Here is a 27,414-nt window from a genome sequence, read left to right as displayed (position 1 = left end):
CTATTAAAAAGTATAAAAAATTAGCTGGGCGTGGTGTGCCTGTAATCCCAGATACTTGGGAGGCTGAGGCAGGAGAATCACTTGAACCCCAGAGGTAGAGGTTGCAGTGAGCCAAGATCGCGCCACTGCACTCCAGCCTGGGCGACAGAGTGAGACTCCGTCTCAAAAAACAAACAAACAAAAACAAAAATTAGCCAGGCATGCTGGTGGGCACCTGTAATCCCAGCTACTCGGGAGGCTGAGGCAGGAGAATTGCTTGAACCTGGGAGGTGGAAGTTGTAGTGAGCTGAGATCGTGCCATTGCACTCCAGCCTGGGAGACAGAGCGAGACTCTGTCTCAAACAAACAAATAAAACCCTAAACGTATTTTTACCACCTTATTTTTCTGCTCAGAAACCTTCAATGCCATTTATCCCTGCCAAATACCATTCATCTGGTGGCTGGAGAGGGCCACTGAAGTCTTCTGGATAATCCAGACCTTTTCTGTTTTTCAATTTCATCCCTCACTACTGCTTAAAGTAATCCTTTCGTTCCAGTGATTACTGAATTTATTGTCCCTAGAATACACCATGATCACTCGTTTTTGTTTGTCATCCCTCAATGTTTATAATGCTGTCCCATGTTCTCTCAGCCTTTCTGAATTCAATCTATACTACTCTGACTGCTCACCTTGCTCTCACCCATTTCAGCTGCTGCATATTTATAGAGTATCCCAGTACACTTAGGAAGGCGTCAGAAAGCCAACAAGTTTACACAGACTACTTCTTCAATACGGGCACAGAGGATGGGGTCAAATCCACTCTACACAAAGTAAGGACTAATTTAGATAATAAAACTAAGAATTTCTGAAATCTGAAACAAATGCAAGTTGGCTGCTTATTAAATAAAATCACGTAATCATAGTTTTTCAACTTCTTGTTTCTCATTTTCAGGATTTTCTACCTGTGACATCATGACTGCATTAAGCAGCTCTCCTAACTTCTCAAATCTAGTTTCTTTTTTTTTTTTTTGGCCCAATTTATAACATGGACAAAGTAATTACTAATGACATATTTAGTAGCAATTAAAACTTAAACTATTTTTCCTGTCTCTTTAGAGAAACATATATACAAAACAACTATTTCTAAGATAAATATAAAAGTATAAGTAGTGTCACAAGAAATGAAAAGTCTAAATAAGCAAATGCATGGTACAAAGATGATAATTAAAATGAAGAGAAGCTGTTATCAATCCTGAAAAACAGGTTTTTCAGCCCTAAAGTTTGATTTTTTTAGTTAAAAAAAAAAAGACCCAACTCACGTTCCATTTGCTCAAACATCACTGAGAAGAGGAAGTCTCGTGGTGTCATATAATATTCTCCTTCATGTTCGAGTGAAGAAAACTGCATGAAGCGCTGCTTACGAAGAGACGGTTTCCCAATACATATTATTCCATGTTCAACATTTTTCTAAAAGAAAAATAAATTGCAATTTAAGATTTTTTCAGTGTTATTCCCAGTCACTTCTAGGACAATCTTTAAAAAGTAATTTTCACGCTTGGATCTGACAATCCCCAAACTTTTAAAATCATTCATTTAACAAATATTAACTGAGTGCCTACTTTGCACTGAAGATACAACAGTGAATAAGACTAACTTGAGGGAAGTGACATTCCAAAAAGGGAGAATGGCAATTAATGAATAAATGTATAAAATAATGTAAAACGGTAAGAAGTACTACAAAGAAATATAAAGTAGGATAAGAAAGGGATAAGGTGGTAATACCTTAAGATAGTCAGAGAAGGTCTTTCTAAAGAGGTAACATTTAGAGAGACTAAACGAGGTGGAGTTAGTGTGTCCTGGGGTGGGGGGGTCTCTGGAAGAAAAGCATTCTAAGCAAGCACAAAGTCCATGAGGTGGGAACAAGCTTGGTGTGGTCAAGAACAGCAGAAAGGCCATGTTACCAGAGTGACTGAGGAAAGAAGAGAGTGGCAGAAGACAGTCAGGAGGGCAGTAGAACATGTAAAGTTGTGCTTTCATAAAGATAAAGTATATCATATTAGATAAATAGCTTTGCTTTCAGAAATGTGAGAGAACCATGGATAGAAAGAGCTAGAAGAAGAAGGATGGGTAAAATATTGCAGAATATATAGGAATACAGTGGAAGAGTCTGCACCTCAGGCAGTAGGACTTAGACCTTGACTATGTGCTAATGAAGAGAGTATTGAAATCTTTACAAAGAACTTTTCGTTGAGCATTTCTATGTATTAGGCACTGTACTAATCAAGTATTCACACAGATTATTTAGTTAATCCTCACAATAACTTTGAGCAGTAGATACAGAAACTGAAAAGTAAATGGCAGAGGCAGGCTGAAAAGCTAGGTCTGACGGAAAGGGTTTTAATCTCTTAACTAGCACACTGTCCTCCTACACATGACTGGGCATTGTGAACTAGGGAGACTGGAGGAAGATGACACAGCAGTTAACAGACACCTATGTCAATGCACGAATCTTGATACAAGAACATATTATCTGTGAAATCCAATAGCAGGCTTTCATCCTGGATTGCTTTCCTGAGACACTGCTCTAACCTGGACCACAGTATCCTTCCTGGACATATCACCTTCTTTCCACACTTAATACTGATTCTATAATACTCTCTGACACACAGGCAATGTTCAGTGACTGCTGACTTGAATTGAAATGGGAAAAACATGAATTCCAGTTGCTTAAATCTCTCTTAATTCAAAGCTGTCAACCCCTTCTTTTGGCTGATTTCAGTTCTCTGACCAGTATTAATTCTCTCTTAATTAGACAACAGGCTTCCTTGAGGAGCTAGTTTTACACCTCTTTTGTGTTGTCAGTGTCTACCAGAATATTGCATGTGTAGAGAATATCAATAATATCGTAATGATCTGTACCCTCACCTCCCCTATGCCTTTCCTTTTCTTTTCCCTTAAATGACTACTACAAAAATAACTCAAGGGGAATGTTTTACTTAAGTCCACACTTACCATCCCAGTAATCAGAAAACTAAATTTTATTCATACTTTCTGAACATTTTAAACGTGAGGCAAATACACATGTTTTCAACCAACAACTTAATCCTTGTTGTAAAAATAAACAAACTCTTCTTTCCAAACTTCAACCAACTAAAAAAAGGTCAGCTACTCGTTTATCCCTGTCCTCTACTGGTCCCATAACAAGATAGGCCATTAACTCTATGTTTCTTCTGATTGTCCTTTATCTTGTAGCAATCTTATTCTTTCCTGGTCCTAACTAATATCAAATCTCATCAAGAAGTAAAAACAGTAACCTCCCACTCTCTTACAGCAAGACATGAAAACTATGTTCAAAGAAATTCTGTTTTTTTTTCTTCTAGGAGGTTTAGACCCCACAAACTCCTCTATCTTATGGTTACCATTTTTATATGCTTATACATGCCTATAACTCATACAGGGTAACATTTTTGAAGAGGCTTGAGTCAGTTATTCAGAGTTGAAAGGTTGAGTGAACTGTCATTCCTTTGAATTTTGGGTAAGTATCTGCTGTAGTGAACAAGAAAAGGTAGAGGAATTGAAACCAAAGCTCGCTTTCTTTCAGAGGTTGATTTCTGAGCTTGAGGCTGTCATTGAATTGCAGACCATGAATTTAGAAGGTCACTTATATAAAAATGACCTCTGAATTTGTCCGACTGCCATGACTCTACCAGTACATGGTGAGGTATAAAACCTTCCAACAATCCTATAAACATCCCCCCAATTCATTTTGGTATGGTAGCTTTTCCTTCCTGCTACTCCATAGTCTAAATAAACCTATTCTACTACCCCCAAACCTTTCAACTCCCACTGTCAGCACTAATAATGTCTCTCCTTTTCCTAATCCTTTCCACTACCTCTCATGCTCTGCTTATAGAGTACAAAACTATCATCTGGAGGTCATCACCATGGCAGATTGTAATCCTACCATTTTCCTTAGGAAATATGCAGAGGAAGCCCCCAAGTCACCATCTCCTACTATTAGGGTCTTTCTGTTCATCCTATGCCCCACCTTCTCTGAAGAAAACACTGAATTGAGCGTTTACTAATTTGAGGAGAATCTAGGAAGAGACAGAACACATAAGAATCAAGGGGACAACTCTGTAGTATTATAATATACTGTAGTATTATATATTAATATACAATACTCTGTATTATAGTATCTAATGTTTATTAAGTATGTAGTATATGCAGAGCAGGGTGCTAATATCTTTACATACATGTTCTTACTCAATCTCCACAATGCCCTTAATAGTAGACACCATTTTTGTCATCTTTGTTTTACAAAAGAAAAAACAACAAAACACTTACGGCTTGTGAAAGTTAACCAGCTTGCCTAGATTGTAAGTGATAGCACAGGCAGTATGACCTCAACCCCACTGTCTCAACCACGATCCTATACTAGCTCCTGTTAGAATAATATAAATTAGGAAAATAGAAAAAGCAGTGTGGGTAATGGTAGTTGGGAAAGTTTTTATGAAAAGAATAGGATTTAAGCTAAACTTTGGAGAATAAATAACAAAGAACAGAACTAGAATTAGTCATCCTTTAGTCCCTGGGCTAACTGTTGTCCATTTCCTAAATGGTATGTATTACTTCTCTAGTTCAATCAAATTTAAAGTAAGTAGGATGCACTGAATGTTTCTTTGCTACAATAAAATTTATGTAAAGGAAAAAAAATGTATTGTTCTGAAATTACCAGAGCCTTTCTAATTCCAAGTTGATGAACCAACATAGTTTTTTTAGGTCATCTTTATTATACAGTAGTAGAATTTTAAAAGTACATTTTAAACGATCACTAATATAATCAATGTGCATTCTATATTTATGCTTATTTCATAGAATTTGGAAGATTAATTTGCCAATGCCATTTTTAACCTTTTATTCATCTGTCAGGCTTAGCTTGCTTTATTTTTATAATAATTCTGTTCAAATCTCAGACTTACTTGATAGATTTAATGGTCAAGAATGTAATAACCACAATATTGTTCTCAAGAAGAAAAAAGGTGCCTTATTATATCATTTCCACGAATGCACTGTAATGAAAGACAAGTTGTCTGTTTTTTGTCTATTTTGTCAACTAAACTCTTGAAGCATAAATTTCATCTTTGTTTCACTGTAGTGTGCAAAGCATTTGGCCTGGTGCCTTACACATATTGGGACTATAACTGACATACGACATAGAATTTTAAGAGTTAAAAGGGACTTAGAGATCATCTAGTCCAACACTTCTGTGTAAAAGACCAGAAGTCATGTCTTCTGAGTTTCACACCATGTTTGGTTAACTAGTTTGCTTATTAACTTCTTCAGATAAATGTTGGGAACAAGTGGCTAAGGGAAATTTATAGCCTAGGGAAATGCATGCCAAATTATCCCTTATTAATAACTCTGAACAACTAAAAACATAGTTTACAATAAGCCTTTGGCAGAAAATGTAAACTATTTCTTAATCTGTTCTTTTCCTTTCTTTCTTCACTTCTTCCTTCCTTCCATCTGTGTGCTTTTCTTGGTAACATGTGTGCGCGCTCTCTCTTTTCTCAGTTTTGTTTCTCTTCCCTCTTAGGTTTCAGGTTGCTTTTTTTTTGTTGCTGCTATTTTCATATTCCCTGAACTAACCATGTTGCTTCGGGTACTCATTTACTTTAATCTCTGTTATCTCTTTTTCACTGTGGTATATTCGTGGTAGGTTAGGCTTGGTAAACTGAGCTAAGGCAAAGAAAATGGCTTGTAGACTTAAGTAAGCACAGTTAGAATATCAGTTTGGATGGGGAGGATAAGGAGGTATAATAAACGTCAAGATACCAAAGTTATTTGAGACCAGCCTGAGCAATGTAGTGACACCCTGTCTCTATAAAAATAATAGAAATTAAAATTTTTTTAAAAATCAGTATTAGGCTGGGCACGGTGGCTCACGCCTGTAATCCCAGCACTTTGGGAGGCCGAGATGGGCGGATCACGAGGTCAGGAGATTGAGACCATCCTGGCTAACACAGTGAAACCCCGTCTCTACAAAAAATACAAAAAAATTAGCCAGGGGTGGTGGCAGGAGCCTGTAGTCGCAGCTACTCCGGAGGCTGAGGCAGGAGAATGGCGTGAACCCAGGAGGTGGAGCTTGCAGTGAGCCAAGATCATGCCACTGCACTCCAGCTTGGGCGACAGAGCAAGACTCTGGCTCAAAAGGGGAAAAAAAGAAAGGCATTACAGAGTAGGAGATATTTAAACTGGATCTTAAAGGATGAGCAGGAGTTTGCCAAGACAGGGAACAATAGTAGAGCAAGCTATACTAAAGTTGGCTCTGACAGTTGGGGAGCCAGATTCGTGATGTAGAGGGTCTTTGAGCTATGTGACAAAAAATGGACAGAGGAAAGTAATAGCAGCCATACAATACTGCAAAGATCATCATGAATTTTGACATTTTCTTTTGTTAATCTATAAAATAGCCACCAAGTATGTAAGACACTGGAGCCTATATGGAAATTTGGAATTGGATATCTGATACCATGATTCAGCACTCTTAATCTACCTATCAATCTCATAAACTCGGTTAGTTTCAAAACCCTGCCATATTAAAAACATTAAATTATAAGTGCTAGATTAAAGTACACTAATGGTAGAAGGGAGATCTAGCAGCCTGACAGTAAGGCAGGAGAGAAAAATAATACAAAACAGTGACAAGTGAAATGAGTGACTGTGGCATAAGTTTTAATCATTGAGGTTTATTAAGCCAGCTGTAGGCCATGTCCGGGAAAAACATAAGCTACAAACATATCTGTGGCTGTTTATCTGGAGGTTTTCAGGAGTTTTAGTATTTATACATTTCCTTAAAATGAGGGAGGGCATGTAGGAAGAGAGGCAGGTAGGGGTAAGGCGAATGGTTACATTCCTGTGAGACTTCGAGTGAATCTACATTTTACAGAAGATAAGGTGAGCGTAGAGAAAGGGAGTAGTCGTTTTCTCTTTGTACTTCCCCTGGGGAGATACATTTGTAATTCACATTATCAGTGTAGAATTTAACAGACTTTAGTTTTAGGAGCTAGACTTAGACTGTACACCTAAAGTTATAATTGGCATGTCCTTGTTTATGGGAGGCTAGCAAAGAATTTACTTATGAATAGTCTGTGGGGTAGCCCTTCCCACATGCCTAAGGCTTTTTTCCTTTGCAGGAGGACCTCACTGAAGTATACTGTTGCATGATTCAGCCTCCAGGCTTAAGTTTGGGGGTCCTGGGATTTTAAATTGTTCTTTATAGCAGACATAGCTGCAACTGCCTGACCAACCAATGTTATTACAACCAATCGACAGGCTGAGGTCTATACATGGTGATGATTTTCTGTCCAGAGTAATTTATTATTAGGGAATATCAGAATGTAGAAAAATATGAAACACATTTTAGCTGTTTTTAATGTGAATAATACAAAAAAAATGTTTTCCTGCTTACATGGGTAATTTTAGTTACCTGGAAGATTCACATACATTACACGCCTCATACTCCACTAATGCCATATAAATTCAACATTACTGTCTGATTTTACTATATATTCACAGTACTTCGTAGAATGTATGTTATATAAAAATACCGGGCTATATCTACATAAACTGAAAATAGAGCTGTGAGTGGAAACGTAATGTCTTTCAGAAAAATAAAGATAGACAGTTTGGGGTTGTCAAATACTGTTACATGTCAAGTAAAATTATACCACATTATGCAAATGCTTTCACCTTTCTAATAATGTTAACATACACTTTTTTTTTTTTTTTTTTTTTTGAGACGGAGTCTCTCTCTGTCGTCCAGGCTGGAGTGCAGTGGCGTGATCTCGGCTCACTGCAAGCTCCGCCTCCCGGGTTCACGCCATTCTCCTGCCTCAGCCTCCCAAGTAGCTGGGACTACAGGTGCCTGCCACCACGCCCGGCTCATTTTTTGGATTTTTAGTAGGCAGGGGGTTTCACCGTCTTAGCCAGGATGGTCTTGATCTCCTGAGCTCATGATCTGCCCACCTCGGCCTCCCAAAGTGCTAGGATTACAGGCATGAGCCACTGCGCCCAGCCTGCTGCCATCTTATGTTTAAGCATACTAAGTATGAACAATCCTAGAGGACCTCAGGGGAAACTGATCCGTTTCAGTTTCTCAGAAAATGTAAATAAGGTTAGAACCATAATGCTTTGACTGCTGGATTAAACCTTTTAAAAACTGTTGTCCAAGGAGTTAATAATTAAAAAAAAAAAAAAAGACACAGTAGAGGATTAGACATAATTAAGATTATTCTGAAAAGGGACACGTTGCCTTCATATATTATGTGGAGAAATAAAAGCAGTACAAGGTGGGTAACAGCACTGCTACTATTCAACCTGCAAAACTGGAGAGAATTTTTTGTCCCTCCTCACCTCAAACTTCTTATTGTAGTTAAACACAATATTCCAGAAGGAGTGGAATAAAAAATATTAATCTTAACCTTCATTTGAAAGAGATTTCCTATGTTGCTTCTATAAGCCTACTCGGTTGGCAGTGTATACAGTTACATATAAATAACCAATGGACTGGCAGGAGAAGCAGCTGCCTGAAGAACTAGCTGGTCAGGAAGAGAGGAAGGGTATGGAATGCAGTGGTGGAGATCAAAGAGCTGCTGAGGGCCTGTTGGTGGCTGTTATCCTATCCCTACCCGAGATGCAACTTACAGTCTTCTGAGGTGGAAAGTGGTGGGAGTGGAGGGATGGATTCCTTCTATTGCCATGATTTGCTTCTCAAACCTGCATCTACTACTAAATATATGGAAAAAGAGGAGCAGAAGAAATGCTGGGATTTGGGGCTATACTGAACACATGAGAACCATCCACATGGTTCTAGTTATATATAAAATGCTCCATGGATTTCAAGGATTACTTGTAATGCAGTAAAAAATGTGACAAAGGAATTAAGAGCAATGAGTGATGTGAACTGGATAAAAGAGATCTTTGAAAGCTGATGACTTCTGTTAAAACATTTCACTAGTTTATTGCCTTTAAAGCAACAGGTGCTTCACCACTCTGTCTCTACTTTTTATCCATGAAGTGACATATTGGAAAAAGTTAGTTCTCTGTTCTTTGTTTAACATTCTTTGGTCTCCACATTTCTCAGGAAGAAAGCGGGAAAAGAAAGGGCCTTCCCTATAGCTTTCAATATATATATACATGGTATTAGACAAAATATAGTGTGACCTATTCATTTGGGGCCCTTATTTTGGAATCTGTAATAATCTGGATAAAATATAAAATTGCTCTGTTGTCTTTGAACTTTCTGTGGTGTAACTGGATGACTATCTTTCCTTCTTAAAGAAACCTTTACAATCAGAAATTTTTATTTCATTAGACACAACTTTTCCATTTTGTTCTGAATTAGGGAGATTTTATTACATACGAAACAAAATACTGCCAGACTAAATTAAAAATATTCACTGCATAAGCTATGCCTCACAATACATTCTACAAAATGACAGCCAATGAGACAACTGTCATTCCTGGGAAACCTGGAAGCTCTGGGAACTATTCTCTCTGGCTTCTGAAATATCGTCTGATCTACGATGGTCTAGTCTAGACTTTGTCCCAGAGACTGGAAGAAAGCTAGCATGGCTTTTTTTAGATGAGGATGGTAAAATGAAATGGCATATGCTTACATACACAGACACACGTAATTTTTTTTTTAACCCCATAGATTTCTATCTGGAGAACAGTGGCCACTGTCAGGGGATGCTGATGAGTAAAGAAACAAGCATCTTCTCTTTCAGTGCTTTCTCTTTCCTGATTAAATAACTGAACGGAATACTCATTTTTGCTTCTTCCATAATTACCTTCCAAGAGGTACGCCATAACTACATGTATTTCTGTTTCTGTTTGAAACAAAAAGTTTAAACTAGGTTTCGAATGATTAAAAAAAAAAAAAAAAAAAGACTAGGCCAAGTAGGGTGGCTCATGCCTGTAATCCCAGCATGTTGGGAGGCCAAAGCGGGAGAATCCCTTGAGCCCAAGAGTTCGGGACCAGCCTGGGCAACAGGGCGAGACATCGTATCTACAAAAAAACACACAAATTAGCTAGGCATGGTGGCTCACACCTGTGGTCCCAGCTACTTGGGAGGCTGAGGTGGGAGGATCCCTTGAGCCTTGGAGGTCAAAGCTCCAGTGAGCCGAGATCGCACCACTGCACTCCAGCCTGAGCGACAGAGTGAGACTCTGTCTCAAAAAAAAAAAAAAAAAAAAGGCTAGAGCCTTAATTTAAAATCTCAGTACTCCCACCAAGGTATCATCAATATCATTTACTGCAACTATAACTAAATAACATTTTTCTTAAGAATTGAATGAGCTACTTTAGTTTATTTTCCTCCACAGGAGAAGGTAAAATACTACTTGTGAACTCTTTCTACAACTATTGAACATTATCAATTTATTTAATAAACCTGTCTCCCATGACCAAACATCTTACAGAGATAAAATGGTGGGTGAAGAGGCACTCACTCCCTAGTGGGGAAGGCATAATAGAAGATGATGTTAGAGCAGAAGTATGAAAAGAACAACAAGCATTTAGCAAATGTGTATGTTCCACAAGGATAAATTTAAGTATTTTTCACACATTATTTCTCAACCATGATATTTTGATTTCTTACTTTTACAATGAGATATGCAACAGACTAACATTTTTCAGTGTTATATAATTAAATTTGAATAGAAAACTAGCAACAGGTCTGGTATCTTGATTTATCTTGACTGTGATCTTTTTTTTGGGGGGGCAGCTAAGAAGTAGATGCAGAGCAGTAACAAGGAACTTCTGTGATATAAGCTCTAATTTCAGGAATCTTATGTACCCATGCAAAAAGCCTTCCTGGAAACTGAGAACTTCAAGTAAGTGGTGCTATAGGGGGGCTGAGTCATAAACAGAGGCTACCACTAGGGATAACAACATTTAGGATATTATATCCTATAATATATGACACAGTATGAAGCAAAGAGGAGATGGATTAAAGGATCCCTCTCTTCTTCTATCCCTTCTTGGGGAACAGCTGCAGTCTGTAGCTGTATTTTACAGTTTGTGACTGCAGTAGGAAAGTGATTCATTCATATAGTATTTTGCCCTGCTCCCCCATTTTCTGTGACCCACTCAGACTTCCATACCCCAGTCCTCAGCAAATAGCTGTCACCTCCATGTGCTTCCCCAGCTTACAGGAAACTGACAGTGGGGATTCTTAAAGCTCATGGCTGAATACTGACTAATAGCATCAAATCTCTCATGCCCCACCCCTAACCCTATACAAAATTTGCTTAAATACTGGAATTATTTTTTAAAAAGCCCTGCAATGTATGTTGATTGCATACAAATAGATTTTTTTGAGACAGAGTTTTGCCCTACAAATAGAAATTTTATCCCAAACAAAAAAAGAACAAAAAATTTTAAAACGTTCAGGTAAATGGAATAACGAAGGTTTGAATTCAGGAGCAGATTTGCAATTTCTTACTTAAAAAGTTATACTTCTTTTAAAAAATTCCATTGACATTTTTTCTGAATTGGTCTTTGTACAATTCAGAAAACAAAACAAAACATGTGTAAAACAAATATAGTACTAGCTCTCTTCAATGTCAATCTCAGTTTTGATCACTGTTAACAAGATTTTCCTAAAACAGATTTGACTTGCTGGGGTGTCCTTAGAGCTTCAGCATTCACTTGACTGACTTATATTAACTTGAGTAAACCTTTCTGAAAGACAGATTAAGTAACCACTTACTTGCCTCTAATTAAAACACCTTACAAAGCTAAGCACATAATATAGCCCCCCTTTTTAATTTGGCTAACTTACTTGTTAAGAATTAATTTTGGGCTGAGCTTGGTGGCTCATGTCTGTAATCCCAGGACTTTGGGAGGCTAAGGGAAAAGGATCACTTCAGGCCAGGAGTTGTAGACCAGCCTGGGCAACACAGCAAGACACTGTTTCTACAAAAATTTAACAAATACAAAAATTACCCAGATGAGGCCGGGCGTGGTGGCTCACGCCTGTAATCCCAGCACTTTGGGAGGCTGATGTGGGTGGATCACAAGGTGAGGAGTTCAAGACCAGGATGGTGAAACCCTGTCTCTACAAAAATACAAAAAAATTAGCTAGGTGTGGTGGCGTGCACCTGTAATCCCAGCTACTTGGGAGGCTGAGGCGGAAGAATTGCTTGAACCTGGGAGACAGAGGTTGCAGTGAGCCAGGATCATGCCATTGCACTCCAGCCTGGGTGACAGAGCAAGACTCCGTCTCAAAAAAAAAAAAAAATTACCCAGATGTGGTGGCACACACCTATAGTTCTTCTAGCTACTGAGGAGGCTGAGGCAGGAGGATCACTTGAGCTCATGAGTTCAAGGTAACCAGGAGCTGTAATTGTGCCACTGCACTCCAGCCTGGGTGACAGATTTTGTCTCAAAAAAAAAAAATAAATAAAAATAATAATAAATTAAAAGAAAAAAAATCCCAGTAGTTATCTCCTCTAGGAGTCCTTCCAGAAGTACCCATTTTGGGTTAGGTGTCCTCCCTTGTGGGCATATAGAACCCTGAGTAAGTTTTTATCAAAGCCGTAGTAACCCTGCACCGGAATTGCCTGTTTACTACATTGAAGTCCTCAAGAATAGAAAGTATGTTTTTTATTCTGTATCCCCAGTGCCTAGTGCATGGCTAACATGGTAACATTCATGGGTTTTTATGAATGAGAATCAATTCTAAACTCAAAGTGTGTCCTTAAAAAATAACTTTAGAGCTGGGCTTAGTGGCCCATGCCTGTAATCCCAGCACTTTGGGAGGCTGAGGCAGGAAGACTACTCTAGCCCAGGAGTTTGAGACTAGTCTAGGAAACACAGGGAGACCCCATTTGTACAAAATATTTAAAAAATTAACTCAGGCATGGTAGCACATGCCCGTGGTCCCAGCTACTCAGGAGGCTGAAGTGGGAGGGTCACTTGAGCCTGCGAGGTTGAGACTGCAGTAAGCCAGTGAGCCATGATTGTGCCACTGGACTCCAGTCTAGGTGACAGAGTGAGACCACATCTCAAAAAAATATATATATATTTTAGTCTGTGAACCAATATGCAAAAGTGGGTTATGCTGACGTATTTTAAAGCCTTATTAATAATTTACTGAAATATCTTTAGATAACCAGGTATATACTCTGCTATGTGCAACCTCACTAAAGATATACACAAATAGGGGCCCTTTAGTTTCCCTTTAACTGTAAATTACTGCATATTGCTAATTACTTTAGATTTTAAAAATGCCTTTGTAACAAGATGAAAGAGGTAAAGCCACTGACAGGTGGTGGCAGTGTTAATTGTACCAAAGGATATTGCCTTATTTTTTGCTTAGCATAGAAATCATGGAATCTTAGAAACAGAATGCTCTGAAACTGGATTACACCAGCTGCTTCACATTCTCCTTCTGTAAATCTGAATGAACGACTTGATGGATTTCAGGCCTTATACCATGGTTGATTAAGGTTTTAGTGGAGTTTTTCAGCTTCATCTTGGAGTACATTAACAGACTGTAATGAGATATTTCTAAGGTAAAATTCTGCTAATAAAATGTACTTATAGGAAATGAGCAGAGAATGAGCCAGGTATTATACCAAAACAGGTAGTTTACTAGCAAAGGTAATAAGATACATGCAATTCATATTTCTGTTCTTGTTTATAAATTAAATCACCAGTAAATAAACACGTAAATTGCACAATACAAAAATAAAGTAATACAGATATGATTATATAATATTCTGGCAAATTAATGTATTATTTAAGCAATGCTCTGCTTTTTTTTTTTTTTTTTTTTGAGATGGAGTTTCATTCTTGTTGCCCAGACTGGAGTGCAATGGTGCAATCTTGGCTCACTGCAACCTCTGCCTCATGGGTTCAAGAGATTCTCCTGCCTCAGCCTCCTGAGTAGCTGGGATTACAGGCTCCCACCACCACGTCGAGCTAATTTTTTGTATTTTTAGTAGGGAAGGGGTTTCACTATGTTGGCCAGGCTGGTCTTGAACTCCTGACCTCAGGTGATCCACCCACCTCAGCCTCCCAAAGTGCTGGGATTATAGGTGTGAGCCACTGTGCCCGGCTCAAAGCTCTGCTTTATATCAGTTATGAACACATATAGAGCAAATCATTGAAGATCTAGCACAAATTTGCCAAAGTCTCCCTTTCTGCTTTTACCTTATTCTTTTTGAAATATATCATAAGATACCCATGGCCTCAAAAAAAAAAGATATATTAAATATATGATCCAATAAAATACATCATTAACTGACAAAAAAAAGATATCCATGCTCTCAGTAATTTCTAAGGATACTTTTAACAGTGAAGATTCTAAAAAATTTCATTGCAGAATTTGCAGTATAACGAGTGAAACCAAAGAAGTTTTGTGGTTTTTTTTTGGTTATTTTTCTGTTTTGCCTTACAGTAGCACCAAGCATAACTAAAGTAAAACTACTACTAAATATGTAGAAAACAATTTCTCACTTTACTATTTCAATTGCCACCACTACTAGAACCAGGGTCACTTTTCTCCTTCAACCGCCTCTACCCATTTTTCTTTTACAACAGTTGGTGTCAAATGGGGAAATGTGAGTGCTACACCTTAACCTCAAGCACAGGAAGCAGTATAAAATTATGCCAGTGAATCATATACTAAGTAAAATTGTTATCATTTGCCCAGGCAGCAGTGAGGTCTATACCAAATATAAAGTTCTCTGGTGTAGGTTAAAGAAAAATCTTTACCTTGATCCCCAAGAATTTTGGAATCCTATATGAGAAACAAAACCAGTGAAAACTTGTAGTTTATAAGTTGTTACATACATACTTTTAAGGGTAGGCATGGACAGAGCTACCATTTGGGTAATCTTTCCCTTTTAAAACTTATTGGCGAATCTACTCCTGTGTCTTTATAATCAAGAATAAGCCTAGTTAGATCTTGGGAAGAGAGGGGAGCAGACATTTGTAGACTAGAATAGACAGAGCCTGATATTCTACGATGATCCAGGCAACCTAAATCTCCAAACTTGAATTGCTTGTGAAGTACGAAAGAGTAACTCTTAAATATTTGAAAACTCAAATGAATTTTGGCACTTTGTTTAGTCTAAAATTAGTTTCTAAATATTTATGGGCTATTGTTTAGATAGTCTCTTAACTTATAACTTTATAAAACTTCATGTAAGTAACAAATATTATTACCAGTATTAATAATATTCCTGAAATTATGGGTAGACTCCTTAGGCTGTGAGAACTTGAATACCCCAACTCACTTACAGGCTGGAGGATGAATAAACTTGAAGAAGCTCCCTTGAACAATGAAGGTTAGCGGCAACAGACAAAGGTGTCTGTTCCATTTATAAAGGTGTAAACAGAATAAGCTAGTAAAACAGGGCTAACTGGGTTAGAAAAGAGAATGTACAAAGTCAGAACAAAAGAGATGAACTGGTGAAGAGCAAGAGGCAAACATCAACAATTACCTGATCTGAAGGTAGCAGCAGGTAAAAGTTAGCAGTAAGATAGTGACATAATCAAAGCAGTAAAGTGGAAAATAATTTGAGATCTAGCCTTTGAAACATTTTATAATGTGAAGGATAAATACTAAGAACTAGGAAGAGAAAAGGATGTAACCTGAAAATTTAGAGCGGAGGTTCTGCAACCCCCACTTCCTGGGTTCAAGCAATTCTCGTGCCTCAGCCTCTTGAGTAGCTGGGATTACAGGCATGCACCACTACGCCAGGCTAATTTTTGTATTTTTAGTAGAGATGGGTTTTCACCGTGTTGACCAGGCTGGTCTCAAACTCCTGGCCTCAAGTGATCCACCCACTTCGGCCTCCCAAAGTGCTGGGATAACAGGTGTGAGCCACTACTCTGCCTACAGCAGAGGTTCTTAACCTTACATGACATAATCATACCTCTGAGGTTCATAACTCCCTGAAATCTGTGTGAAACATGTTTGTGCATTTTTTTGGAAAAGAGTATGTAACTTTTACCACACAATCAGATTCACACCCTATTCAAAGATCAGGAAAAATGACAAAGATGAATGATAAAATGGTAAAATACAATAATTAGTAAAATAAAATGTCTCAATTTTAACTACTGCACATATTAGAATAATGTATATAGTTAATGAAGTTTAAACAGCTGAGATGAATATTTGACTCAGTCCCTTTTTGATATCTAGTAGTAAAGGTCTCTTTTAAAATTTAAGTGAAAAGAGCTTCCCCAACATGACTAAGTATGAAATGTAAAATCTATTAATTCCAGGTCGTCTAAAAATGTCACCAGCTAAAGCAGATTAATTAAAATAAAGAATACACACAACTGCTATCTAGCACGAATAAAGCAAAGAACTACAGGAAATCATTGCTACACAAAATTTTTGAATAAAAGCTTGGTCTTTAACAAAACCTTACATGCATATCTGCATAACTCTGATTTTTGTTTTCACTATACCTTTTCCTGGATGTGGCAACAAAGCCACTGCGGGGTGCCTTCCCCTGCTCTATATAAGAAAGTGGCCATCACATTAAGTATGATAAATACTTATAGCTTTTAGTAGAGAAACAACTGAAGAGAATATGGGTGACAAGAGACTGGAGAGCAAGGAGACAGGGAGAAGGGCTAGTCTCCAAAAGGGCCTGGACAGCTCACTCTCCCTCTAATGACACAATGTGGAACTACAATAATCATGTCTTAGCTTCAGCACTAATAGCTTTATTTCTATAAAAAACTCTACCTACTGAAGATACAACAGCCAAAACTTTTAACAGTAACTAGTCTTCTTCTCAAGTCATCATAAGAAGAGGATGGTTTTTACAAGTTTCCTTTTGACTTTTCCCCTAATTTTTCCATAATATAGACGTATTTCAATAAGAAAAAAAGCCAACATAAGTAATTTTTAAAAAAGAATTGAGAAACAAGCAAAAGCTCTAGCCCCCTTCCTGATATATATCAAAGAATTTCAGTAAACATAATAAAATATTATTTTGTTAGACATGAATTCTAAATTTCTCTTCAAAGAATCAATACGTGCGTTCAATTATTTGCTTTCTACTTTTAAACTTAACTTCCTTCTAAAGCAACCTTTTTCGATTACCTGCTCCACCCTGACTCATTCCAACTACCTGCTCCACCCTGACTCATTCCAATTACCTGCTCATTCTCCACACTGACTCATTCCAATTTCCTGCTCTGCCATAAGCATTTTTCCCACCAAACCACTCACTCCATCACTCTCTTTAGCCAATTGGAATTAGTTTAGCCTGTGCGGTCTAACCCTAGCCAATAGGGGAACGACACAGCAGCAGGGGCCATGTGCGTCAGGGATAAGAACCCCTTCCCCTCCCTTGTCCAAGTGTGTGCTCACCATTGCTCCATCTGTAAGAGCGCACTCTTCTGTAGAAGTACATTGCCTTGCTGAGAATTAAAAAGAAAAATTTATATTCGAGTGCTATTTCTTTTGCAGCATGGAAACTTCATTTGTAACAATTTCTTCAGTGTTTCAGGAAGCAATCTTTTTACAACTATAATTTAAGATGGATTTAAGTACTGCCTAATGGTCAAGTCTACTAATGAAATACAAAGTACTAGTTTAAAAACAGAACGGCTGGGCTAGCTCGTGCCTGTAGTCCTAGCTACTCGAGAGACTGACGAGGGAGGCCTGCTTGGGTCTAGGAGTTTGCCTTGAGCTATGATTGCACCACTATGCTCTGGCCTGGGCGACAGAGTGAGATCTTGTCTCTATAAGTAGAAAACAAAAACAAAAAGAAAAAAGTTGCAGTATTAAAGAAATAAACATGCTTCAATCACTGATAAAAAGTGATCAGTCAGTGTTAAGTTTTTTAAAAAATAAAAGTGTGTCTCTGTAACATACACTACTGATTGCCTTCTTTGTATTGCAACAGTTTCCTGGTTAAACCCCAATGCTTCCTCATAATCATTATTTTCTGGCTTGCCATTAAAGTATCTTACACTTGGTATGTCTGAGAATAGGAACTACTAGGACAGATAAGTCTTTCATATATACTTCAACATACGTAGGCAGCTGGATCAGTTATCATCTGATAATTAAATGAGCCTTTGGGAAGTGCTCAGCTGTCTCCTGTTTTTCCTTTGCGGTAGGGCAGTCACAGCTCCATCCATGGGGCTCCCGCTAAAGCAACAGTCAAAGCAGTACTACTACCATCACCGAAAGAGCAGTTCCCTGACCTGGAATTCAATCCTGGAGCATTCCAAGCATTCCAGAACTTCCCAGGACTGGGTCTGAATGGAGGCACAGCCATATTGAAAATGTGCTGATTTGAGCTGGTTTCTTAATTGGGCAATTATGACCAAGTTAAACTGAAAAAGTTTTTGTCCTTAAAACACTCCACAGTGTGATTTAATCTCCTGACATTTAAGAAACATAGAAATCAACCCATTTACAGCTTCTCACTGTATATAATCTTCCAATTGTATATACTAGTGAATAAGAAAAATGACATAATTTCAAACAGTAGATGTGCTGCATTATTCATATTTTCCTTTGAAATATCTGCAACAGTTTGTGGAAACACATTGTGCTTTCATATTTAAGGTTCATTTTGCCTAATTTTAAAAATGGTTTGCATTGGCCAGGCGCGGTGGCTCACGCCTGTAATCCCAGAATTTTGGGAGGCCGAGGCGGGTGGATCACGAGGTCAGGAGATCGAGACCATCCTGGCTAATAGGGTGAAACCCCGTCTCTACTAAAAATATGAAAAATTAGCCCGGCGTGGTGGCGGGCACCTGCAGTCCCAGCTATTCGGGAGGCTGGGGCAGGAGAATGGTGTAAACCTGGAAGGCAGAGCTTGCAGTGAGCCGAGATCGCGCCACTGCACTCCAGCCTGGGTGACAGAGCAAGACTCCGTCTCAAAAAAAAAAAAAAAAAAAAAAAAAAAAAGGTTTGCGTTTCCAGGTTCCATACAGCTAAGTGATGAGGGACTGAGGACAAAGATGCCTGCGATCTTAAGGTATACATGTTTCTAGTACACAACACACAAAGCAAATAATATCCATGTGGATAAATTTCAGATTTTATAACACCTTATTTCCTTAGAAATATCTATGAACTATCTATGGAACCACATATCTATGGAACTTTCATAGATGTCTATGAAAATTTTAAGTCCAGGCTATACTTAAAAAATATGATTCATTAAGTATTATTTTTATATTGAAATTATAATCTGAAAACAGTTAATAATGTTATTTATGAAGTTATTGAGACAATATATTTACTACTAATTTACTCTACCAAATATTTACTGCTTTTTAAATTATAAATAAAACATTTAAATTCATATATACTGCTACTATTAGTGGCTTATGGTATGTTTATGCACTGTCGTAATTCATAGAACTCCAAAATTCACAGTAACAGAAGCATGATTTTTATATATTAGCTACTAAAACACATGGTTTATAGAACAAGAACAAACAGTAATATTTACTTGGATTCCACTAAACAATATAAATGCAGAAGAAAAGGTTAAATATACTTTGCTATTACAATTTGTTGTTCTTTCCCCCAGAAAAGTCACTGTACAGATTTACAGTAGGATCGTTAACTACTGTCCTATTATACAATGAAGGAAAGTAAGACAACCTCTCATTCATGCAGGACAAACAGCTATGCCAAAGGCACAAATTACATCTAATTACAGGGTATAACTTTATCATCTCTCTTTTCATAATCTAGCCATTTACAACTTTGATTTTTGACTTCCATTTGGGTTTATTAACATCATAGCTTTGTCATCACCTGTTTCTACAGACATTTTTACCTGAGGCAATAAGGTATAAAAACTTCTTTGCATTCTTCCTTTACTGTTGCAAGAAAGCTTTAGTCTTCACTGGGATTACAATGTTTCATGGTTATTAAACTTCTGCATGTTGCTATAAAGTTTACTGCTCTTGGCCTACCAATTTTACATGTACAGTCATTAAACCAATGCACTGCACACAAGTATACTAGCAGTACACTCCAATAAGTTCCAGTTTTACCTATTGTTGATGTCCTATTAGCATATATATTTTTTCTTTTTCACAAAAATAATCACTACAAATCTATGGTCAGACAGCTTGAAATAAAAGAAAACAATGCCAATTTAATTTTATGATTAGGGCTCTTATAGCAAATTAAAATAGATCCATCTTATTAACTACATTGAGTGTTTAAAATATTCACTGACATGCAATAGACAAAGAGATTCTACAACTAATGCAACTGCAAATTCACTTCCTACTAATATAGTTCTGCTTGTTTAAACATAATGGTTCACATTTCTTGCTTTTACTTAAAATTTGTAATCATCTTTTAGTCAGACTGTATTCACAAAATAAAAAATGAGTTCAAAATATGAATTTAAATATCAAAGAAAAGCCAACCATCTAGTATTCTCTATTTTAGAATTTTAACAACTTTTAAATTTAATGCCCAATATATTACTTGTATTAAACTCAAATACCAAGGTTTATGAAAAAACATTTTTTAGATAATACTTTACAGCAACATTAAAAAACCTCAATTAGCTAACTCACTAGAAGAAAGCCATTAGAAGTTTGTTGCAATTGGTCCTATATTCATCATAATTGTTGCATCTCAGCTCTCATGGTTTAGTTTCACAGCTTTGTAAATTATCCCCTCTCCCCCTAACTATCTGGGTTACTCGCTCCAGTAGCAGATTAAGATCCCTCTGACGATTACAGATCCCTGAATCTACTTCTTTTTCAGAGCAGTTCACTATCACTTTTTTCTTTAAGCCTTTTTTAACAGAAGGAAAATGTAGAATTAGTCTATAATCAGCTTCTAGGATTTACCATACCCTCTGCTTTCATTACTGTTGCAACAGAAAAAATATCCTTGCTGCTATGAAAATCCAACTTTTCTACTTGTGTTTTTTGTTTGTTTGTTTTTTTAAAGATAGGGTCTTGCTCTGCCATCCAGGCTGGAATGTAATGGCGTGATCATGGTTCATTGCAGCCTCAGCCTCTCAGGCTCAGGAGATCCTTCCACCTCAGCCTGCCAAAGAGCTGGGACTACAGACGTGCACCACCAATCCTGACCATTTTTTTTTCTATATTTTTGTACAGACAAGATCTTGCTGTATTGCCCAGGCTGGCCTCAAACTCCTGGCCTCAAGTAATCCTCCTGCCTCGGCCTCCAAAGCACTGGGATTATAGGCAGAAGCCAACACACCTGGTGTGTTACAGCATATATTTTAGTCTTCCTTATAGCTTAAGCTTATTTTATTACTCTCATTTTTCTCTCCATTTAAAAATTCTAACTTGCAGCAGCATTTTTCTAAGTCACTTTAAATCTTTCTAGTATCAAGGTCAGCATAAATATACAAACATTTAAATATAGTATGTAAAAATGATGCATTAAAGTTGGTAAGAGAAGATGTTTAATTTTGTTTTCCTAGAAGCTGCTCTCCCAGGCATCTTCTTCCTTCTTTCCCATTATTAACATTATTTGTCTGACATTTCAGAGAGTATAATCTATATCCTAGGAAAATTATCTGCCATTTTGTACATCAAAGCTAAAAGCTCTCCTCTCTCAGATGGGTTAATCAAGACTTGGCTGCACCCTCTCTTCCTTCCTCCCCTTTGCCAGGGACGAGGGGAGGAGAGAACCAAGTATTCAAGACACCGGCTTTCAGGAGACTGGTTACATATGGGGCGATTGAGTATCAAAATAAATGGAAACTCTTTGAGTAAAATGGGAATCCATGAGTCCGTAGATATAAATGAATAAATGAGTAAACAGTGGAGAGGACAAAGAACTATGAAGCCACAAAATTATCTCCCCACAAAATACTTATTAATAAGTATAAAGTACTGATTAAATTTTTAATGAAGAAACCTGACAGATGTCTTCTTACCAAATGATAAAATAATTGTAATTATCACCAGTAGAAATCTAACTTGTGTACCTCCTAATATGATGCGTTGAAAAGGACACAGCATGGCTTTAGTGGTATTTGTGAAAAAAGTGCATGAATCATGAGGAAATACCAACCAAACCTAAATTAAGGAAGATTCTGGAGATAGCCACCACTCAGTGATAGGTGAAAATGCTTTAAAACTGCAAATGCAAGCAGGCATAGGAACAATATGAATGGATTGTAGATTGGAGGAAAAGCATGCTGATTTTGAAGTGAATTTAGCCACTTTAAGCACAGCTTTAGCTGGACACTCTTACCATTCATTCAACCACTCACTTAACAGTCATTAATTAGTACCTATCATGAATTAGGGACTATACTAAGTATTAGTAAAATTGATGAATAAAAGCTGAATAGTTAGGTATAAGTACTTTAGAATGGTAGTTTAGAAAGATACTAAAAACTAAATGTGCACTTTAAGTAGATGACATTTCAGTGAATACTGAATCTTGATTTTTCTTTTTTGATAGATTCAAAGAAGTCAGACTTTGAACTGCATAGGTGGAGGCATTCTGCTTTCTCTGAACATAAAGACATCCAACTTAAATTTTATTAAGTAAATAATATCAAGTTCAGCATTTCAATACAGACCCCAGTGTCAACCAGGAGTCTTGCCCCCCGATGTAGAGCTTTTATGCCATAGTCGGTCCAACGTTCTGTGGACCACTAAAGAGCAAGGATGGCCTGCCCCAACCGGTTTTTGTAATTTCCTAAAATCCTACATTCATTTTACTAGAGGATCATAGAAGTTAAAGACTTAAAACAAACTTTGGCAATTAAGACAGCACACCAAGATGCAAATGCCTGGTTGGAATGGATCAAATATTCCATCCACACGTTAAACAAAAGCAATTGTTATGCTTGTGTGCATGGCAGGCCAGAGGCCCAAATTGTCCCGCTTCCACTAAGGTGGTCCTCCAGTCGACCAGGCGTGGGCTGCATGGTAGTTCTTTTCCAGGATTCTACAGCCTGGAGTAATAAGTCGTGCCAAGCTCTCTCTGCTATATCCCGAAGTCTAGCACCCTGCGGGTCAGCCCCCAAGGGCCATCCAGCTTCCATCTCCCAACACTAAGTTCACTTCGTGTTTCTCATGACAGGGAGGAAATTTAGCGCTCCTTGGAGACCTGAAGGATGCAGTGAGCTTAAGAATTTTCAAGAGCTTATCAATGAGTCAGCCCTTGTTCATCCCTGAGCGGATGTGTGGTGGTATTGTGGTGGACCTTTACTGGACACTCTGCCAAATAACTAGAGTGGCACTTGTGCTTTAGTCCAACTGGCTATCCCTTTCACCCTGGCATTTCATCAACCAGAGGAAGGAAAAATAAAGACATCGTAAAGCAAGAGAAGCCCCTTGGATCTTTCGACTCTCAGGTCTATTTAGACACAATTAGAATCTCATGGGGAATAGCAGATCAATTTAAAGCCCAAAATCAAATAGCTGCAGCATTTAAGTCAATATTTTGATAGGTAACAATAAAAATGTAGATTAGATAAACCACATCTACTACAACCAACAGTGACTTATTAACTACGCTAAAAATGCTATTAAAGGAATAGCTGAACAATTAAGGGCTACTAGCCAGATGGCTTGGGAAAATAAGATAGCCTTAGACACGATATTAGCAGAAAGAGGAGGAGTTTGCATCATAATTAAAACTCAATGTTCCACCTTCATCGTAAACAACACTGCCCCTAATGGAAGTATAACAAAGGCACTGCAAGGTTTGACTTCTCTGTCCAATGAGTTAGCCTGCAACTCAGGGGTAAATGACCCCTTTACAGGATGGCTAGAAAAGTGGTTTGGTAAATGGAAAGGAATAATAGCCTCAATTCTTACTTCCCTCACAGCTGTAATGGGTGTACTTATTCTTGTCAGGTGCTGTGTCATACCATACATCCGCAGGTTGATGCAGAGGCTCATAAATACGACACTTACTAAAACCTCCCTTAACTATCCTCCACCTAATCCAGAGAAGCTTCTTCTTTTGGAAAATCAAGCAAAACAACTAAGCCAAGACATGTTAAAAAAGTTTGAAAAGAAAGCTGTTAAGGAAACACAAGAGGAGGGGTTGTTAGATATGAGTTCTAAATTTCTTTTCCAAGAATCAATATGTCAGTATGTTCAATTCTTTGCCTTCTACTTTTAAACTTAACTTCCTCATAAAGCAACCTTTTTCGATTACCTGCTCCACCCTGACTCATTCAGATTACCTGCTCCACCCTGACTCCTTCTGATTACCCACTCCACCCTGACTTCATGATTCTGATCACCTGCTCTGTCATTACCATTTTTCCCACCAAACCACTCACCCCGTCACTCTCTTTAAATTAGCCAATTGAAATTAGTTTAGCCTGTGCAGTCTAACCCTAGCCAATAGGGGAACAATACAGCAGCAAGGGTCACGTGCGTCAGGGATAAGAACCTCTTCCCCTCCCTTGTCCAAGTGTGCGCTCACTATTGTTCCGTCTGTAAGGGCGCACCCTTCTATAGAAGTACCTTGCCTTGCTGAGAATTAAAAGAAAATTTTATATTCGAGTGCTATTTCTTTTGCAGCACCAAAACTTTATATATAACACTAGCAAGACAGGCCAGCATGCAGATTCAGGAAATACAGAGAACACCATTAAGATACTCCATGAGAAGATCAACCAACCCCAAGACACATAATCAGATTCTACAAGGTCAAAATGAAGGAAAAACTGCTAAGGGCAGCCAGAAAGAAAGGCCAAGTCACCTACAAAGGGAAGCCCATCAGACTAACAGTGGAACTCTCAGCAGAAACTCTACAAGCCAGAAGAGACTAAGGGCCAATATTCAACATTCTTAAAGAAAATAATTTTCAAGCCAGAATTCCTTATTCAGCCAAAGTAAGCTCCATAAGCAAAGGAGAAATAAAATCCTTTCCAGACAAGCAAATGCTGAGTGATTTCATTACCACCAGGCGTGCCCTGCAAGAGCTCCTAAAAGAAGCACGGTATCAAATACCTTGCTTAAAAATAAATCTTCTTTTTGTGGCCACTTTCAAAATTTAAACAAAATAAAACATCCATTAAAACATGTTTCATGTGCGTCCGTGTGAAGAGACCACCAAACAGGCTTTGTGTGAGCAACATGGCTGTTTATTTCACCTGGGTGCAGGCGGGCTGAGTCCGAAAAGAGAGTCAGCAACGGGTGGTGGATTATCATTAGTTCTTATAAGTTTTGGGATAGGCGGTGGAGTTAGGAGCAATGTTTTGGGGGCAGGGGGTGGATCTCGCAAAGTACATTCTCAGGGGTAGGGAGAATTACAAAGAACTTTCTTAAGGGTGGGGGAGATTACAAAGTACATTGATCAGTTAGGGTGGGGCAGAAACAAATCACAATGGTGGAATGTCATCAGTTAAGGCTATTTTTACTTCTTTTGTGGATCTTCAGTTACTTCAGGCCATCTAGATGTATACATGCAAGTCACACGGGATGTGATGGCTTGGCTTGGGCTCAGAGGCCTGACAACATGTTCCTATTCTTATTCTTCACACCCAGGAACTGAAAACGTTAAAAGGTTAGAAAATAAGAATTGGTCGGGCGTGGTGGCTCACGCCTGTAATCCCAGCACTTTGGGAGGTCAAGAGATCGAGGCCAACATAGTGAAACCCCGTCTGTACTAAAAATATAAAAAATTAGCTAGGTGTGGTGGCACACACCCGTAGTCCCAGCTACTCAGGAGGCTGAGGCAGGAGGATCGCTTGAACCCAGGAGGTGGAGGTTGCAGTGAGCCAAGATCGCGCCACTGCACTCTAGCCTGGAGACAAAGCGAGACTCTGTCTCAAAAAACACAAAACAAACAAAAAGAAGCACTAAATATGGAAAAGAAGAACCGATACCAGCCAGTGCAAAAACACACAAAAATATAAAGACCAATGACACTACGAAGAAACTGCATCAACTAGTGTGCAAAATAACTAAATAGCATCATGATGATAGGATCAAATTCACACATAACAATAGTAACCTTAAATGTAAATGGGCTAAATGCCCCACTAAAAAGACACAGACTGGCAAATTGAATAGAGTCAAGACTCATCGGTGTGCTGTATTTAGGAGACGTGCAAAAACACATACAGGCTCAAAATAAAGGGATGGAGGAAAATTTACCAAGCAAAGGGAAAGCAAAAAAAAAAAGCAGGGGTTGCAATCCTAGTCTCTGACAAAACAGACCTTAAATCAACAAAGACAAAAAAAGACAAAGAAGGGCATTACATAATGGTCAAGGGAACAATTCAACAAGAGCTATTCTAAATATATAGGCACCAATACAGGAGCACCCAGATTCATAAAACAAGTTCTTAGAGACCTACAAAGAGAAGAGACTTGGACAACCACACAATATTAGTGGGGGACTTTTAACACCCCACTGTTAGTATTGGACAGATCAATGAGACAAAAAATTAACATGGATATTCCAGACTTGAACTCTGCTCTGGATCAAGTGGACCTAGTAGACATCTACAGAACTCTCTACCCCAAATCAACAGAATATACGTTCTTCTCAGAGCCACATGGCACTTATTCTAAAATTGATCACATAATTGGAAGTAAAACACTCCTCAGGAAATGCAAAAGAACTGAAATCACAGCAGTCTCTCAGACCACAGTGCAATCAAATTAGAACTCAGGATTAAGAAACTCACTCAAAACCACACAATTTCATGGAAATTGAACAACCTGCTCCTGAATGCCTCCTGGGTAAATAAAGAAATTATGGGAGAAATCAACAAGTTCTTTGAAACCAATGAGAACAAAGAGATATCTCTGGGACACAGCTAAGGCAATGTTAAAGGGGAAATTTATAGCACTAAATGCCCACATCAGAAAGCTAGAAAAATCTCAAATCAACACCCTAACATCAGAATTAAAAGAGCTAGAGAGGCAAGGGCAAATTAATTCAAAAGTTAGCAGATGACAAGAAGTAACTAAGATCAGAGAAGAGTTGAAGGAGATAAAGAAAATCCTCCAAAAAAAAAAAAAAAACAATAACAAATCCTGGAGCTGGTTTTTTGAAAAAAATTAAGAAAATAGATAGACCGCTAGCTAGAATAAAGAAGGGAGAGAAGAATCAAATAGACACAATGAAAAATGATAAAGGGGATATCACCACTGACCCCACAGAAATACAAACTACCATCAGAAAATACTATAAACACCTCTAGGCAAATAAACTAGAAAATCTAGAAGAAATGGATAAATTCCTGGACGCATACACCTTACCAAGACTAAATCAAGAAAAAGTCGAATCCTTGAATAGACCAATAATAAGCTGGGAAACTGAGGCAGTAATTAATAGCCTACCAACCAAAAAAGCCCAGGACCAGATGGATTCACAGCTGAATTCTACCAGAAATACGAAGAGGAGTTGGTGCCATTCCTTCTGAAACTATTC

At 38.0% G+C, this 27,414-nt stretch overlaps 1 protein-coding gene across 2 annotated transcripts in view; it reads right to left on the bottom strand.

Annotated features, from left to right (window-relative positions):
* MICU2 (mitochondrial calcium uptake 2) overlaps nucleotides 1-27,414 on the bottom strand; it is a 113,746-nt gene that overhangs the window by 74,243 nt on the left and 12,089 nt on the right. For both annotated transcript variants that reach the window (XM_003273102.4, XM_030813248.1), the window contains exon 2: nucleotides 1,300-1,447. In XM_003273102.4, coding sequence (XP_003273150.1) covers nucleotides 1,300-1,447 — 148 coding nt within the window. The remainder of the gene's footprint in view (nucleotides 1-1,299; nucleotides 1,448-27,414) is intronic.

Source organism: Nomascus leucogenys, chromosome 5 (assembly GCF_006542625.1).
Source record: "Nomascus leucogenys isolate Asia chromosome 5, Asia_NLE_v1, whole genome shotgun sequence".
NCBI lineage: Eukaryota > Metazoa > Chordata > Mammalia > Primates > Hylobatidae > Nomascus > Nomascus leucogenys.
Note: the sequence above shows the minus strand (reverse complement) of the source record. Positions and strands in the feature narration are given on the sequence as shown.